This window comes from Phymastichus coffea, unplaced genomic scaffold (assembly GCF_024137745.1).
Source record: "Phymastichus coffea isolate CEN01 unplaced genomic scaffold, Cenicafe_Pcof_1.1 PCOF00188, whole genome shotgun sequence".
Taxonomy (NCBI): domain Eukaryota; kingdom Metazoa; phylum Arthropoda; class Insecta; order Hymenoptera; family Eulophidae; genus Phymastichus; species Phymastichus coffea.
In genome coordinates this window covers 237,232-253,910 of record NW_026706999.1, presented here as the reverse complement: position 1 = coordinate 253,910, position 16,679 = coordinate 237,232, and the positions used below count along the sequence as shown (strand labels likewise).

Genomic DNA, 16,679 nt, shown 5'->3' with positions numbered 1-16,679 from the left:
AAAAACACGCGCACGCTGAACCTCCACATTACATGTAATTTAAATAAACTTTTTTATACGGAGTGAAGACGCCAATTATTCGAAAGGAAGAAAGAGAGAAAGAGAGAGCAAATCAATGAAAATCTCATTCCCATGGCAATTTCGGAAAAATAACCCGTGGAAAATTGCACTACACAACTCTGGCGTTCAAAATCATCGTTACGCGCTTTTATCTCAGGGTATGAAAATTTCTCGTCGAGAGAAAAAATTTTTTTTCCTGCCCATCTCGGAAATACCCCGTGCGCTCGAGCGCTCCTCCGATCGACTCCGTGCCTCGGAGCGTCACCCTTTTTTTCATGTTAGCTCGACAACTTTCGCACAGTCCGAGGGGAAAATTGGCTTCGAGTTATGCGCGGGCGGAGAGCGGTCGGTCCGATAAACCTATCTACCCACCATAATGAGAAAAACTTTTGGAAAAAGGCTACACTAGACATACTGCAATGCATATCGCAGCAAGAGAGCGCGGCGATTGATTTTCCTAGCACGCTTATTTCATGGAAACTATGCAAATGCCGGCGCAGACTCTTTCATTCCCTCTTTTTTTTTTCTCGAAAAAAGGCAGTTCGAGGCGATACCGTGCCGATACTTTTCTTTTCCTCTTTTTCCTTCACCAGGTATACAGATCCGATCGATGTGATATAAAGCATTGTATAGGTGCGACATTCTCGTTGCTTTCTACTTTTAACTGGCCTTATTTTTCGTGACGATGCGCAATTTCAATTGATTTATTTTAATGATCGCATTGAGATTTCCATCTGTCGATGGATACGTGGAACTTGACAGTACATTGAAAACAATGGAAACGCAAAAGAATCCTTTGTACTTTTTCCAACAAGTTTAATAGCTTGCACGCGATACTATTTTGAAAATCCCAGCGCTACATACACTAGACCAGAGCACATACAATAGGATTACCCGATCATTTCTGAAAAAATGCACTTTGAAAGGAAATCCAATAAAGGCTCTCAGAAACTCAGTTTTTTCCTGTTAAATAACTTTGTAGATTGACTCTTTAGAAGAAAATCCAATGCGGAAAAGGCTAAAAAAATACTTTTTAAGCAAAAAGAAATAACAGGTAGGTTTTTAGTATCAAAATTTATTCGTATTCAATTGACAATATCAAGGGGAGAATGAGCCAAGGTAGGTATCCATAAAATAATTTTACATTGACGAATTGACGGTGATATAGCACCGATTGTTTTTTTTTTACGTTCGTATTTCATTCGCTCTTAGCACAAGAAATAACATCTATCTGACTATTACTGTTCAGACTCACTCAAAGAATTATCACAAATTGTTTAAAAAACCTTTTATTTTCGCTCCATTTGATAAGCATAAATTTTATTATGTTCTACTTTTATTGGTTCTCATTTATAAATTTATGGAAATTTATTTATCGATAATATTTATGGAAATTTATTACTTTTCCGACTTTTATGGTTTATTTTTAAATAGCAATACACTATACGGCTACTTAAAAATAATTTATACATTTCATAACAAACGAAATCAAATAGTATATATGTACTTCATACATATATATGTATGAAGCTATATCTGTCTATAAAATTAGTTAAAATTTATTTGTTCCTTGGCTATCTCATTCCGCGAAGTAAACACTGATTTTACTGTAGGATCTTATTCCGACCATTCATTCCTGATTCCACATTTTTATAACAAGACCAAGTTGTAAATGTCATTAGATAAAACTATGTATAATCAACTATCAAAAAGAAAACAATAAGATATTTACAATATAATCAGATAAACAAGGCAAGCCTTCACAAAACTTTCTCATGAGGATGGCATAAAAAGGACATCGACGTAGCCACAGGGGAAAAAAAAGGATTGCAGCAGCAGCTCGCCGAGTCACACAGAGAAAAGATAGAAAAAATTTGCGATCGAGTTGCACAAACGAAGAGCGCGCTCGAGAGGGATGGCGGTAGTGCGGCGGCGAATCATCCGAACCAGTGGTTGCCCATGCATTCGCGCGTCCACGGTGCCTGGCATACCCAGCACCACTGAAAACCACAGCCAGCTCTCGTGCAGATCATATGCATGCACCCACCTACCGACAATTCACGCCTTGTTTAACTTCGAGGGGCTCCGTAGCTGACTGAGAGAGTACTGAATGTGTGTTCAAGTGTATGCATGTATGCTTAAATAACTTACCATCTCTCTCGGTGGGAGTTCGGCACTTGGGACATGGTTTTGTCGATATTTTGATCGTCTTTTTGCTCGCTTCGTCCCACTTGGCCTAAAGATACATAAAGTTCGTTATCTAATTACTCCTGTTGTCAGTACCTCAAGTCCTAGTTTTTGCTCTGTTGTTTTGTTTTACTTACGTCTTTGGCTTTCAAGGGATCCACGACATAGCTGTCACGGCTTGCGTTCGAGTTCGAGGCAGTTGGTTGATTCTCGCAGTCCCCTAAATGAAAGCCTTGCAGGCATTTTCTGCAAAATACGTACTGCAAACGGAAATTTAATGGTCAAAGTAAAATCATACGGTTAGACGCGTCGAAATATTTCTACAAAGATTGTCGTACACCACAACCACCAATGCATTGAATTTTCCGACAGTCTTCCTCCGTCATCCCATTTTCCAAGCTCGGTGGGATAATACCCATTCCGCAATCCGGTTGAGGACAAAGCAAACCACCAGCTTTTATAACGTACTCTTCTGTCCCAAATCGCTGATAACGGTCGTACTGCAGAAAAAGTGTCACTTGATTATAGAGTTGAATAAACATGTTGATCGTAATGCATTTACAGACGATACAAACCTGAGCCGAAGTCAAGAGGCGGAAATGATGGATTTCACGAATGAAAGAGTTTGCACAACCCGCGGGGCATGGAAGTGTGTAATAACCTGTCTCGCCGTCGAAAACAAATTGACGCTCTTGCAAACGAACTGTACAATAGTCGCGAAAGCAGTCTAAACAAGTCACATGACCTGCCTCACATGGGAATACTAAAACTGTGTCTCTGAAATACATTTCACGATAACGATTACATTTTTTATTAAGAATTGCAAGGTTTGAAAATGTCAAAACAATAAACAATATCAAATAAAAGTATGTTAACAAACTAGATATTTATGAAAATAAAAACAAATAAAAAATGTTTTATTATATATTTTGTTAAGCTTTTAATTACTTTTATACTTACTTTACATCTGTACAAGCTAAACATGGAATTTTAGCGAGATTAGGTTTGATTAAATACAATGGAACAGCTTCATCTTTCTCTCCTAAGCTGGCATGATTTGCACATTTGAAAAAAAACTGAGCAAAATTAATTTGTGAATCCGTCTCTCCATCATTTGTCATTAATGTTTGGCAGTATTGATTTTCACAGTGGACAGTTATCCTTTTAGGCATTAAGACATCAGGCCAACTTTGAGGATCTTGATCAACAGTGACAGCTCCACTACCACAGTCTGCACAACGTACCCTCAACTTTCCAACATGCACTGATTTACAAGGAGATGAACAATAAACATAAAAGTGGGCCTTTTTACTTTGACCTTCCTCTACCTATAATTGGCAGCAAACATATTTGACGCAAGCATTAGATTTATTAAGAAATATTTTTCCAAGTATATTTACTTTATTTTTCCCATCCTCATTTGATTCTTCAAATGATAAATCATTTAGCGTTTCATTCATAGGCTTACTACCTCCACTATCATCTAAATCTGACTCAGAAATTGATTCTCTTATTATATTGCTAGGTAAATTTAAACTATTTTTATCTAATCTTTTTGGTGTTTTGACTGCATGAAGAATACTTTGCTGACCTAAGTCGCACTCCTGAAATCATGTAACTAGATTACAAAATCTTTTACTTGAACTACGATGAATATGCAACAAATAAAACCTCGATTATGGTAGAATTGTGTAGTTCCTTTCCAGCGAAAATAATTTTTATGTCGTCGGGCGAGATTCCCATTTTTGGCGCAACAATTTCTTTGACGTTGCGTATGTCCCATTTTGGATCTAAATCTACAGCAAGTGTATTTCCCGTATTGGTTTTAACGTATATACTTAATGAATTGGAGATTTTCCGCTTTCCAAACCAAATTAACTGTAACATTCTGAGAAATACATTTTTGACGAAAGTAAAGATGAAGCTCATTCCTAACCTCAAACATCGAAAAACACTGCGCGATTCTCGGAACGAACTACTATATGTATGTATATACGTGTAAACAATGGAACATATGATTATATCCACATTAAACATTAAAATTTTGCTTTTAATTGTCATACATAGTATGAATATTGAGTCATCCATTTTTTTAAAGATTATGATTGTCGTAAGATTCGCGATTTTATTAATATAAAAAAATTACTTTTAATACGACTCATTGAAAAATTTTTTTACAAATTATATTTAAATGAACATTACTCGAAGCAATCAAACATGGATTTATTTAAATATAAATTATTCAGGAAAAAGGGTACAGTAAATAAATACAATTAACAAATTCCTTGAACAAAGTTTATCTTAGTCTCCAAATAAAAATACAGTTTTGCTTAAATAAATTTAAGTAATAATTGTGTACTTATTACATACGAGACGCTGACGCATAATTTCTTTTTTATTTCTGTTCATTGTGAAGGTGACGATCGCTTAAATCCTTTATTCATATTTTGACAATACAAAAAACTTATTTTTCTTCTTCTCTCGATCCGATGAATGTATACACATAATAAATACAGGAAAAACGTGACGTTTCAATTAATTATTTAAGATAGTAATGATATTATTTCAATAACGTTTGGCGCATTCTTAAAAGATCCTTATCTAGTGAAAATTCAGCTAGAAATTGTGTGATTTACGAAAAATAAGATTACACAGCGCGCTAGTCATTCATTCTCCCGGCAACAACCAAGAACGAAGTGCCTTAGATACCGTGAGTCGTCCATTTATCAATGTATCGATGCAAAGTTTGTCTTTCAAGTTACTCAAGCTGCAACGAACAAAAAACACCAACGGTTACTTTGCTTTTTTTCTGTTGCTTAGAAAAGTTTCTATGATCAATATGAACCTGCAAAACCTTGAGGTGGTTGCCCGGGTACGGAATATTGTGGCCTAAAGTTCCCAAAATTAGCAGCTCCGGCAAATGTGGCTGGTAGCTGGCCACCGGTGAAGCCAGGAGGGAATTGTTGTGCCAACAGGGCGGCTTGACCGGTCTGCGTACTGTTCCCACCAGGAGTCGTTGCAGCTAATCTGCTCAAGATCGAGCGCTCGGACATTTGCAGTCTCTGCGCTACTGGTGGTATACGCGCCAAGGTAGCTGGCAATCGACTTACATCGGACTTCATGTCGGAAAGGAGTTCTTCTAATTGATTAAGCACCTGAAACAGAAAATATTATCGATAATTTAATATTCAGTATAAAATATTATTTAATAACCTATCAGTCATAAATTTCTTATACCCGTAACACTTTTGTTACAAAAATTCCATGTTCTGTAGCTTGAATTAAAACTTGTAACTCTTAAAATCAAATGTAAGAATTGAAGAAACACTCGTGAAAAAATAAAGGAGATATTCAAACAAATAAAAACACTTTCAACTAAAAGCCATACCTTATGCAACACTGCATTAGCAGGTTTGTTACCAGCCAAACTCTCTTTGCTCAGATGTTGATGAGATTCAGCCAAACACTCAACCTCGGCGAATTTGGCATTGAGACTCATAGCTGGATGGTTAGGATCTTGAGTGAGATTAAGATAGGCAGCTCTGCGCAACTGTTCTTCAATTACGAGAGCCTGCTCAAGAAGCTTGAATCTCCTGGCCAAAAACTTGTTTTTGATCTCGAGGAAATTGCCTTTACCAACGTCCATTTTGAATGGTTCATTGATGATTGCGAACCTAATGTCATTTTGAATATCTTGCCAACGACCATAGCCGTGAGTGACGATACCAGCAAGCAGCCAATAGTCATGTCGCCTGTGCCAGATTTCATACTCGCGACCAGGAACAGCAGCCTTCTCCTCGTTAAGCCATAAAGTGTGCAACTCGGTGAAGCCACCATCGGCGATGTTAAACATAAATTTGCGTTTAGTTTTTTCACCATCTTTATCATCTTTGCCTTCCTTATCCTTAGCGTCTTTATCTTTATTTTCGTCTTTTTTTTCGCCAATCGCGGCTTCTTCCTCATCATCTTTCACAATTACAACCTCTTCATCGGCATCTGACTTGGCTTTAGTTTCCAAGTTTTCAACAGGCTTCTGTAAACAAATTTTAATTTTTAGAATCTCGCCTAACAATTTTTTTATTAAACTTAAAAATATAAATTACATACTTCATCTTTAAGGTTTTTTTCATCCTTCATATCGGTCTTCTCTACCTCCTTAACTTCAGGTTTTTCTTCTTTCGCCTCTGCTGATTTTTCACCTTCAGCTGAATCGTTCTCATCCTCCAGTTCTTCTCTTTCTTTACCCTCTTCGTCCTTCTTTACTTCTGACTTCTCGTCCTCTTTGCCTTCCTCTTTGACAGTATCACTAGAGTCCTTTTCTTTGCTCTCTTCATCTCCAGCTTCTTTGTCCTTAGCGTCTTCTTTCGTGGCGTTCTCGGTGGTTGGAATCGCTGACGCAGCTGTAGGCGTAGGCGTCGCAGCAGGGCTCGGACTTGGTGCGTTTGACGTAGCTGGAGTGGCACTGGTGCTGCTCGTTGATCCTGTAGCTCCATCGTTCGTCGCCGCAGTGGCTGTGGCATTTACAGTTGGTGGTACGGCGGCACCAGTTGCATCAGCAGGCTTTACTGGCTCTACCGGTTTGCGGATTACCTCGGGCATCGAATAATAACCGTTAATATGCTCAAACTCTTGCACCTTCTTGCGAATCAGTGACATTACACCGATACGAGTCAATACATGTTGACGACTCAGTCCTTCGCGCGGTACACCATCGGCGAAGGTTTCCGCGTTGTCGGCGCCAGGTTCGCATAAGTGACGCATGAAGAGAGATACGTAGGCTTTGAAGTTCTTCTCCGATTTGCCTAAAGAAGAATAAAACAATCGTTTAGAAATACATTTTTCATTCATTCATTCATTCATTCATTCATTCATTCATGCACGTACGCACATACACAAACAATACCTAAATTTTTATTATTAAAACATTTTTCTTTTATTTTTTTATACAATATTAATATAACATCGTCAAGCTAATTTTGCTATTCATCAAGTCAACGCGATTGTAAAACTTGATTGCATTTGTCGTTAAAAAGATCAATGCTATAAATATTCACTGAAATGCGAGCATAAATTAGTTTAGGAATGATTCCTGTAAATAAAGTCAGATATTCTTACAGCCATTAAAAAGTTATTAGTAGTGATTGGTACAGCAATAAAAATATTTCATGTAAGCGTAAATTGAACTTTGTAATGCTCTCCATGATGAGCAGATAAGCATATTAAAACATCTTAAGCATTTTCCAATTTGCAAAATCATAAACGTAGGAGCAAATGGCATGCAACAAGGCTAATGAAAGCCGTGTATCATAGAAACAATGAGTATAACGCATACCTCGTAAATCTCGAACGAGCCACTGCGAGTTGAAAGCGTCCTGCGGTGGCATACCATATCGCATGATCGCATTGAGGAATGCCTTTCTCTGACGAGCATTAAAACCGAGGACTTCGATGTTGCCGTTGACCCTGGCAAGAAGTGGCGGCAAAGGACGATCCTTCTCATCGCGTCGTTCGAGTCTGCGTCGACTGCGCCTTGAAAGCAAATCACCGTCGCCCTTTTCATCAAAGTCATCGTCTTCTTTATCGTCGTCGCTTGGTGCACTAAAGTCGCTATTATAGTCAGACATATTATCTTGCCATGGCTGATCATCACCGCGACCTTGTTCTCCAGTCACACCACCGTCGTTGTAGTTTACCTGCAGCGACAAAAAAAAAGCAAACTTTAGTGACAAAGTTTTAAAATCATGGATAATTTAAAAAACACAAGCAAAACTTTTAAAAAGTAAAAAAAAGTAACAATCTGTTTTTTAATTCTAGAGAAGTTACTGAAAGCAATCATCGCGAGCAAACTTAGCAAAACTATTTTCGCGATAGAATCAAATTGTAAACATTTTGGAAAAAGGTCGATCTAAAAAGGCTTATCTGAACTACTTATGTGATAAGAAAAGCAGAAAAATTTAGCTCAGCTAGAATATAAAATACAAGTATTCTAAGTGATGAATGGATACTAAAAATATTGTTAATGAAAGTATGAAGTGAATCAAAATGGAAAAAGTCACAAACCAGTGCGAATTTAGTACGTTAATACTAGGACAGAGTAAAACACACCAAGAGAATTCAAAAAGGTATAAAAATAATAATATGTTGTTTAACGCACATATCGGCATACCTGCTTCCTCACGCGCTTGCCTTTACCGAGGGTCCGAGCAATGTCTTCTTGTTGTTGTTCGTAGTGATGTCTGAGCAGTTTAATCCAGTAAGCTGGATCGGTGTTCTCAGCTTCTTGTTTGATAATTTCAGTATCAGCTTCCTCTTCAGCTTCGCCTTCTTTTGTAACGTACGACGCGACCTTGAACGAGCTCAGGTACTCGTTAGCCCAGTTCTCCTTCTGCTCAATACCTTCCTTACTCCTATCCAACAATTCGGCAACAGCCTTGTCATCATAGTGAATAGCTTCGTCTTCTTTACCCTCCTCTTCTTTAAAAAGTTCCTCAGTACCGAATCGAAGAATATCATCGAGTTCTTGTTTGCTGAAGTTGGCACCTTTACCACCCATACCGGGTCGCACGACCAGATGGGTCAGCATCATCTTACGCTTGGCAACCTGAGTGACACGCTCCTCGACGGAATTACGGGTGACGAATCTGTAAATCATGACCTTGTTGGCTTGACCAATGCGATGAGCACGACTGAAAGCTTGGATATCGTTGTGCGGATTCCAATCTGAATCATAGATTATCACAGTATCGGCTGTAGCGAGATTGATACCCAAACCACCAGCTCTAGTCGACAGAAGGAACACAAACTGTGGAGCGCCTGGAGCATTGAATCTGTCAATCGCTTCCTGACGCTGAGTTCCCGTAATGTTACCGTCGATTCTTTCATACTTGTAACCTTCGCCCTCAAGATAATCTTCTAGGAGATCTAGCATTTTTGTCATCTGCGAGAAAATCAACACTCTGTGGCCATCGTCGCGCAGTTTTTTTAACATTCTACTAAGCAACACAAGTTTTCCAGCGGCTTTGATCAAGGCCGACGTCTCGTAATTGCCATTAGGTCCAGTCGGCGCCTCTTGTGACGCTGCTGGGAACAGGTACGGGTGATTGCAACATTTCTTCAAGTCCATCATAATGTTCAAAAGTGAAACCTGTTGGCCTCCGCCTTTCGGGTTCAATGCCTCGAAGTTTCGGGTTAAAATATATTTGTAGTACTTCTTTTGCATTGGTGATAGTTCTACTCGCACGATAAACTCGGATTTGCTGGGCATGTTCTGTAATGAACAAAAAAATTTTATTAGTAATCGAACAACGATACATGAATTTTAGCGTTTGTAAGCTAAATAAAAAACGTACTTTGAGCACATCAGCTTTCAAACGACGCAGCATGTGCGGTCCTAACATCTCGTGCAATTTTTTTACTTGGTCTTCTTTCGAGATATCAGCGAATTCGTTCTGGAAGGCTGCCAGATCGTTGAACTTGTCACGGCATAAGAAGTTCAACAAGTGGAACAATTCCTCAAGGTTGTTCTGTAAAGGCGTACCAGTGAGCAGTAGTTTATAAGCGATGTTGTAAGAAGCAAGAAGTCTGAAAAATTTGGATTGATTGGACTTGAGACGATGAGCTTCGTCGACAACAAGAACTGCCCAGTCGATAGAACCCAGGCAAGCAGAATCAATAGAGATGAGTTCATAACTAGTCAGTAAAACATTAAATTTGATTGACGACGAACGAATCTTAGAGGCACGTCCACCTCGGACTGCACCCTCTTCGAAAGATAACTCATTCTCACGAATCACCATACGGCTGTCCTTATCACCTGTATAAGGAAAAAAGTTATCAAATTGGCTGTAAATTAATAAAATATATTTAACAAAATTCTTCAACTCACCAACATAAGTAACGCAGTAGAAATCAGGTGCCCACGTTTCAAACTCTCTCTCCCAATTAATAATAGTAGAAAGTGGTACTGATACTAAGAATGGACCCTTGCAGTGGCCCTCTTTATAAAGTGAATATAAAAATGTAATAGTCTGGATAGTTTTTCCAAGACCCATTTCATCGGCAAGAATGGTGTCAATGCCCTGACCCCATGAATATCTCAACCAGTTTAAGCCCTAAAAAAGAAAAATTTAATATTTTAACCGAACTTGAACCTATATTTAGTAGCTAAAACAGAAACGCGATTCACCTCCAACTGATAAGGGTGTAGCTGCATTCCCGTGACATCCAAATACTCTGGTTGCCTTTCAAATTTTCTCTTCAAATCGGTTGTGGGTTTTTCAGGTGGTGGAGTATACCTCCGTGGTGCTCTTTCCTCATCGTCGATAATTTCCTTCGTCTTGGACTTCTTGCCTTTGCCCTTCTTGCCCTTCCTTGATGGCGGCCCATCAGCGCAATTAGCCGCTCGCAAATCCAAGTAATACTCGATGGCCTGCTTAAGGCCCGGAATGTCTGCGTTTTCATCCTCCCACGTAGCCTGATCATAACCTAGATCTCTCCACTTGACTAAATATAATGCCCGACCATCACGTTGTAGTCTGTGATTGATCACACGGTGAACAATCAGCCACTCAGGTCTGACACCGTAATTGTAGAAACGCTCATCAAGATTGAGCTCCTGCTTATCCCCAGCCGCTTTATCCATGTCCTTACGTCGCTTAACGCGGCCATCACCTTCGTCGAGTGGCTCTTCGAGCTTTGGTGGCTCATCCATATCATATTTGCGAGAATAATTTCTGTACATGAGCGGATGAAAGACATCGAGCTGTAGCTCAGTCACCCAGTCGCAGTACCAGTACGACCTTTCCACCCATTTAACGAAAAACTCGCGAATCCTGCGCGGTTTACCAGACGACTTGCTCGTCGATGGCTCGTCCGCGTCATTAACTTCTTTCCAACGCCACGTTAAAATTTTCTGTACTTTGCCGAAGATCGGTGGACAAGAACAGCGAGGACACTTCCAGTCACCGTCTGGTATATCATCCAATGGTGGATTCAGACAATGAGTATGATAGGCGCTAGTACAACTGTCGCAGCACAACAACTCGCCACCGTCTTTGCACACTCGGCAAAATTCCATATGTTCGTCGTCATCTTCCGCGGCACCTTGAAAAGAAGTTTCTCAATCAGTTATATATTTGTTTCGTAGATATGAATAAACAAACTAATCTTTTTACCTTCGTTCTCACAGTGCGGACAACTCCATTTTCCTTCTGGCGTTTCTTCCAACTCAGGTTCCAAACAAACCAGATGGTAAGCTCGAGGACAGGTATCACATAAAATAATTTCTCCACCTTGCTGACATACTTCACAATAGTCTTGATGATCAGTCTACAACAAAAAGTTTGTATCATTTCATCGTCCTTAAAAGCAACCAAAAATATCATTTATGTTCTTACCTCTCCATCTGGAAATTTAGACGCGGTCTTGGCTTTCTTTTTCTTTTTACTTTTATTGCCAATTTTTGTTTTGGCCTTTTTGCGTACGGGTGGCTCAGCCGTTGCTTCGGCACTATTTTCCTCTGCCTTTGAATTTTCAGAAGGTGGCACATCCTCGGCGTCAGCTAACATCTGCTCAAATTCCATGTCAGAGTCCCTATCAGAGGCTGGTCCACTACCTTCGGCTTCCTCATCCTGTAACGCAACATAAACAAAATAAATAAGCATGTGTTAAATTATATAAATATTTCTTGTAAAACTGTAACTTACCGAACTTCCTCGCTTACGCTTGCCTAACTTAATCTTAAGAGTTGGAACTTTCGAAGTTTTCTTGCCTTTCTTGGCCCTCGAACTGCGCGATTTCTTTTTGCGATCGCTGTCCTCATCTTCTTCATCTTCATCGTCGTCCTGGGTCACTGCACTGCGATTATTTCTCGCATTTCTGCCGTCGTCGTCGATTGATTGAGTCGAGACATCGTTTTCAGGCTGCGTATGTGGGTTCATCTCGGAGAAATCTCTCCATTTAGCTGCTACCAACATCATCAACTTCGACATCGGTACCTGTTGATAAAAATTGCATATTTGTTGTTTGTTGAATGTTTGTTGAATATTTGTTAAAATTGCACATTGTCATTTCAATGATTGTCACACGTTGACGAGAAAAAAATCAATTAATCGTTTACCTTAGGATTTTCCTTAGCTAAAAGCGGTCTGACATGCTGTTGGAACAATTTGTAGGTAGTAAGATTCTGGAAATCAGCATCCGAGTATTCGATAGCAACGTCGGTAAGACCAAATGTGCTGCAGACCTCATCTATCGTTGGCATACCGGCAGCCGTTTCTTGATGGCTTTGCGTCGAGGCTGCTGAGGAAGCTGTGGGAGTTGCCGCTTGATGACTCGACGACTTCCTTGACGAGGATTTGCGACTTTTGCGATTTGACGCGTAGTCACTGTCCTCGCCGGCTAACTCGGCATTGTCTCCACCGCCAAAATCACTTTCCTACGAAGACACGATAAAACTTAATCGAATTACACAGATAGATAAAATAAGTTACCATAGGCTTTTTTTACTTACATCACCCGAGTCAGACTTTTTCTTTTTCTTTTTCTTCTTGCCCTTTTTGTCTTCACTTCTAGCTTTTCGCTTCTTTCCCTTCTTTTTCTTACGTTCTTCGGGCTCATAATCGTCGTCTTCCTCCTTCAAAAAAGGTGAAATCCCCTTTACAGCTATTTTACAGTTACGAATTTCACTTCCAAATGTAAAAGTGTAACTTACGACTCTCGGAGCCTCTTCATTATCTGTTGAGCCTTCCACTGTTTGACCAGCATTTGACACTTGATTTCCAGTATCTTCCACTTCATCTTCTCCTACAATTAAAAAAAAAGGATATTCGATTGAGTATACTATTACAGTGACCCAAGCAGATTATCTAAAAAATACGTTCGAGTGTACAAGAATTAGCGAAACCATACGACGAAATTCAACATACTCGCAAGTAGTACATCTTCCATCGTTGCGTGATAAATTTCACGATGTTGAAAAAGAAAAAAAATTAGTAGTAGGTTCTTTTGAGCTATATGTCGCGAAAAGCAAAACATGCACGAGCCAGAGAAGAAGGGGCTGCCGGGAAACCGTGAAAAGTCTTGCTCGCCCGCTTGCCGGCGATGCGCTTGCGGAGTGGGTGCCGGCATCTGCGCTCGGCCGCTAAGCAAATGAGAGGATATCGATTTCTGCCGGAGCCATAAGAGAGAGAGAAAGAGAGCTTGGAGTAGAGAAGGCGGAGGGCGGTGATGCGTGTACAAACGGAAAAAGCCCTATTTTTTTGCTCAAAATATCGAGATGCAAAAATAAAATACAAAAAGACCGTTTTTGTTTTCATTCGAGCGTCTGTCACACTTGAGTAAGCTAGTTTAGAAGAGCGTCGGGGAAGGGTAGGGGGAAAGGAGGGAAAACCGTTATAATGTACATCCGTGGCAGAACTCTCTGGCTTTCGGCGTCTGTTTTTCCTGCACGAGGGGAAACTAGAGAGAGAGAGAGAGACAGAGAGAGAGAGAGAGAACGGCATGTGCAGAGTGGTGGGGATATACGCGCTGTACACCACTGTACATTATGTATAAGTAGATGAGGCGTCGCCAAAAAATGTTCAGGGCTTACTAGGCGCGATGCCACGGCGAAATGAGATTTTTTTTTATCTGCCGCAGGAATAACACGCAGGGTTAATAATCTGTGGGCGAGGCTACTTAGATGAGAGAAGATGATCGCTTCGCGCGAAAATGAGAACTCAGCGGCGGTATTGATTAGTAAAATTTTCCATTCGGGCATCGCACCTATACACGGCGCCCAATGTTTATACGTATATTGTTGGAACGATTTCGTCGTCGAACGATGAACGATAAGGCCTTTCGAGGTTCATAGCGGTATATATACAGACGTTTCCTCGAAAGATAATAACTGCAAGGCCCAGTTATGACACGACGAAAAAAAAAAAAAACCTGCCTCGGTCTCGGGAAAGTAGCTGACTATAGAGTGTCGCTCACTCGCTCGCGTCCCGATTGTCCGTCTGGTCTAGTTTTCAAGCTCTTTCTTCGACGAAATCAAGCGTCCAAACAACAAGCTTGCGCAATTGCGCTCATTCGGCCGCGAAATCTTCGACTAACGCGAGTTCTGGATTGATTAAGCGAGCCGCGAGGCCCTTTTGCCGTTAAGTATTACACGCGAACGCAATGCCGGCGATCGATCTCGCGCTCGCCTGACGTTTTTGCATGTACGTATCACACGCCAATCCAGACGCGGCGAGCGCACTTTTAACGATCGCTCGCGGCGAATCGTAATGCTTTGCGCCCCGAAAAAAAGCCACAGATGCGCGTTACGCTCGGCGATCGGAAGGATGCTCCGGCCAAGTTGTCAATTACGCGCGCGCCGATCGATCGGTAAGTAGACTTTATGAGAATTGAGCCGCGTAAAGTTCACTGCGGCCATAAGGGCTGTGGAAACAAAAGTTTATCTCGCATTATTTCTACTCGCGCGAGTAAGGTAAACCGCATTGGATTAACGTCGCCAGGCGGCCCTTAACTGCCAAGCCGTTGCACGATGTACGTAACGGTGCATATCTTGCTCGTTTACTGAATAATACATGGGCGTGAGAAACGTTTTATCTGCAAACTTTAGAGTTATTAGAATTTAATATTTTATCGAGAATTATTGTACCAATTAGAGCGTTAAGAGAGAAAGAAAAAAAAAACATTGAGCACTTCAGATAGCAAAAGTTGGTAGTAGGTATTTCTTATATAATCGTTTCATAGATGAATCCGAACGCAACAAGCTTAGTGAGCATATACGAGTTTTAGAATGTGATACATCAGGATTATTTTGGAATTGAAAAAGCATCTCTCTCTCTCTCTCTCTCTCTCTCTCTCTCTCTCTCTCTCTCTCTCTCTCTCTTCGTGGCAACTAATTTTGGAGTCTAGTCCGGTATGGGTTCGCTAATAGAAACGTAACTGTTGATTTATTGTTTGTTAGTGATCGCTCGTTATTTGCTAATCGATTGGAGCTTGCTAATCATCGTTTCATTTCAGTCGAGCCGACGATACCAAACGAAAGATTCACACGCTAGTACGAAAAAAGGTTGTTTAGCGCATTAGCAAAAACCCATGTGACCAATACGAAACCAGAGCCGACCCAGAGAACGAATACAACGAAAAATGCTCGTGCAACATGCACGCACACGCACACACGCCATCTCTCAGTCGCCAATTACAAAATTCATATCTGTCTGTGAGCAGCACAGCAGCTGTCGATACATAACCAGGAGGCGCATCGCGTGCGAAACAGACGCGAAACGAGAACGAGGAGACACGGAGCGTAAAAAGGATCGGTGCTGTGGCAAAACTGCAGAGGCAGCGTAAAATTTCGTTGTGGCGAACAATGTATCTCTGGTTGAGAGATACAGGTGTATAGGTGCACATCCACGCTCACAAACGCGTACGCGTGCACACAGACTCGCCGGCCGCAAGCGATACATATATAATTAAACACACAGACACGTGTGCGCGCGCCCGCGGGAAAGAGAACGAAACGAGTAGTTGTAAATGTGTGCGTGTGTACGTCGGGCGCGCGCTTGTAGCAGCCATTTTCTTCGGAAGGGCCGCACCGTGTTTCTTTTTTGCAGCGTACCAGCACCGCTTCTCTCTCTCTCTTTCTCCCTCTCTCTATCCCTTTCATACTTTAGGAAATTTTCAGTGGAACGACAACACTCCACAATATTATGGTTTGGCAATAGTGCCATGCTGTTCCTCGGAGAGGAACTGTTTTTTAAAATTCTTACGAGTAGCAGATGATTTAAGGTTTTTTTCAAAAAGTCGCCAACGGTTCTCTCTCGCTCTATGTGAATGCGAGGTCATCTCGTGCGCTCGCACGACGCCAGCGATAATAACAACAATCGAGACGAGCGAAAATCACTAATCGCGCCGGAAAGACAAAGACAGGGAAGAGTCTCTCTCTCTCTCTCTCAAGGTGAAGCGAGAGAGCGCGCGTGAGAGAGCAAAAAGAAATCCAGAGGGAACGCGAGAGAGAGCGCGCGCGTCATGCAGAGGTTAGGCACCGAATCTGAGCAGTGTCGGTGGCGACCAAGTGAGAGCAGAGCATTTGAGGTTAAAGAGCGTGCGTGTTACGTACGTAAAAAAGTAATACTCACCGGCGAAGCTCTCGTCGACTTCTTCGTCAGACGCCATGTTAGCTGAGATACACACGCACTCGGGGTGTCAGAAATTTATTGCGAGGCAGTGTCAATTAGTCGGCGCACAATCAAGTGGCCAACAACACACGAAACTGGCGCGCACGTTATCGTAGCCACGCGCCCAGCGTCCAAGCAAACACTACAACGAAGAGAACGGAAAAAATAAGGCAACCGGCTGGTGGCGGCGAACTCTTCGGCTTCGGCTTTCGCGTCCTTTCCCTTTGCCGCGCGGATGATAACGGCTCGCGGCGCTAGCGCAGG

General features: G+C 41.2%; 2 protein-coding genes across 4 annotated transcripts; both read right to left on the bottom strand.

Annotated features, from left to right (window-relative positions):
- Window positions 1–1,124: 1,124 nt before the first annotated feature.
- Window positions 1,125–4,202, bottom strand: LOC131673640 (E3 ubiquitin-protein ligase parkin). Its single transcript, XM_058951782.1, has 8 exons — window positions 3,919–4,202; window positions 3,648–3,851; window positions 3,208–3,575; window positions 2,823–3,024; window positions 2,586–2,747; window positions 2,385–2,507; window positions 2,212–2,296; window positions 1,125–2,107 (listed from the first exon to the last, which is right to left on the bottom strand). The coding sequence occupies exons 1-8, from the start codon at window positions 4,174–4,176 to the stop codon at window positions 1,998–2,000; spliced, it is 1,512 nt and encodes a 503-aa protein (XP_058807765.1). The 5' UTR covers window positions 4,177–4,202; the 3' UTR covers window positions 1,125–1,997.
- A 332-nt stretch (window positions 4,203–4,534) lies between these two features.
- On the bottom strand, window positions 4,535–16,679 carry LOC131673638 (chromodomain-helicase-DNA-binding protein Mi-2 homolog). 3 transcript variants are annotated; one of them, XM_058951775.1, is made up of 16 exons: window positions 16,377–16,679; window positions 12,959–13,050; window positions 12,758–12,880; window positions 12,365–12,682; window positions 11,952–12,242; window positions 11,643–11,876; window positions 11,421–11,574; window positions 10,433–11,349; window positions 10,133–10,358; window positions 9,597–10,060; window positions 8,402–9,514; window positions 7,580–7,940; window positions 6,355–7,049; window positions 5,636–6,280; window positions 5,093–5,402; window positions 4,535–5,014 (listed from the first exon to the last, which is right to left on the bottom strand). In XM_058951775.1, the coding sequence occupies exons 1-16, from the start codon at window positions 16,411–16,413 to the stop codon at window positions 5,010–5,012; spliced, it is 5,985 nt and encodes a 1,994-aa protein (XP_058807758.1). In that variant the 5' UTR covers window positions 16,414–16,679; the 3' UTR covers window positions 4,535–5,009. The 3 variants fall into 3 exon arrangements, with proteins under 3 accessions (XP_058807758.1, XP_058807759.1, XP_058807761.1); XM_058951776.1 differs by having other exon boundaries at window positions 5,102–5,402; XM_058951778.1 differs by having other exon boundaries at window positions 8,414–9,514.

Bases quoted from the DNA above. Each gene is read 5' to 3' on its own strand.
- LOC131673640 (XM_058951782.1), bottom strand. From the start codon at position 4,176: ATGAGCTTCATCTTTACTTTCGTCAAAAATGTATTTCTCAGAATGTTA. The intron at 2,297-2,384 runs GTAAGTAAAACA...ATGTATCTTTAG, and splicing joins ATCCCTTGAAAGCCAAAGAC to GCCAAGTGGGACGAAGCGAG. The intron at 2,108-2,211 runs GTAAGTTATTTA...AATTGTCGGTAG, and splicing joins AACTCCCACCGAGAGAGATG to GTGGGTGCATGCATATGATC.
- LOC131673638 (XM_058951775.1), bottom strand. From the start codon at position 16,413: ATGGCGTCTGACGAAGAAGTCGACGAGAGCTTCGCCG. The intron at 13,051-16,376 runs GTGAGTATTACT...TTTTAATTGTAG, and splicing joins AGTCGACGAGAGCTTCGCCG to GAGAAGATGAAGTGGAAGAT. The intron at 11,575-11,642 runs GTAAGAACATAA...TTTTTGTTGTAG, and splicing joins CTAAATTTCCAGATGGAGAG to ACTGATCATCAAGACTATTG.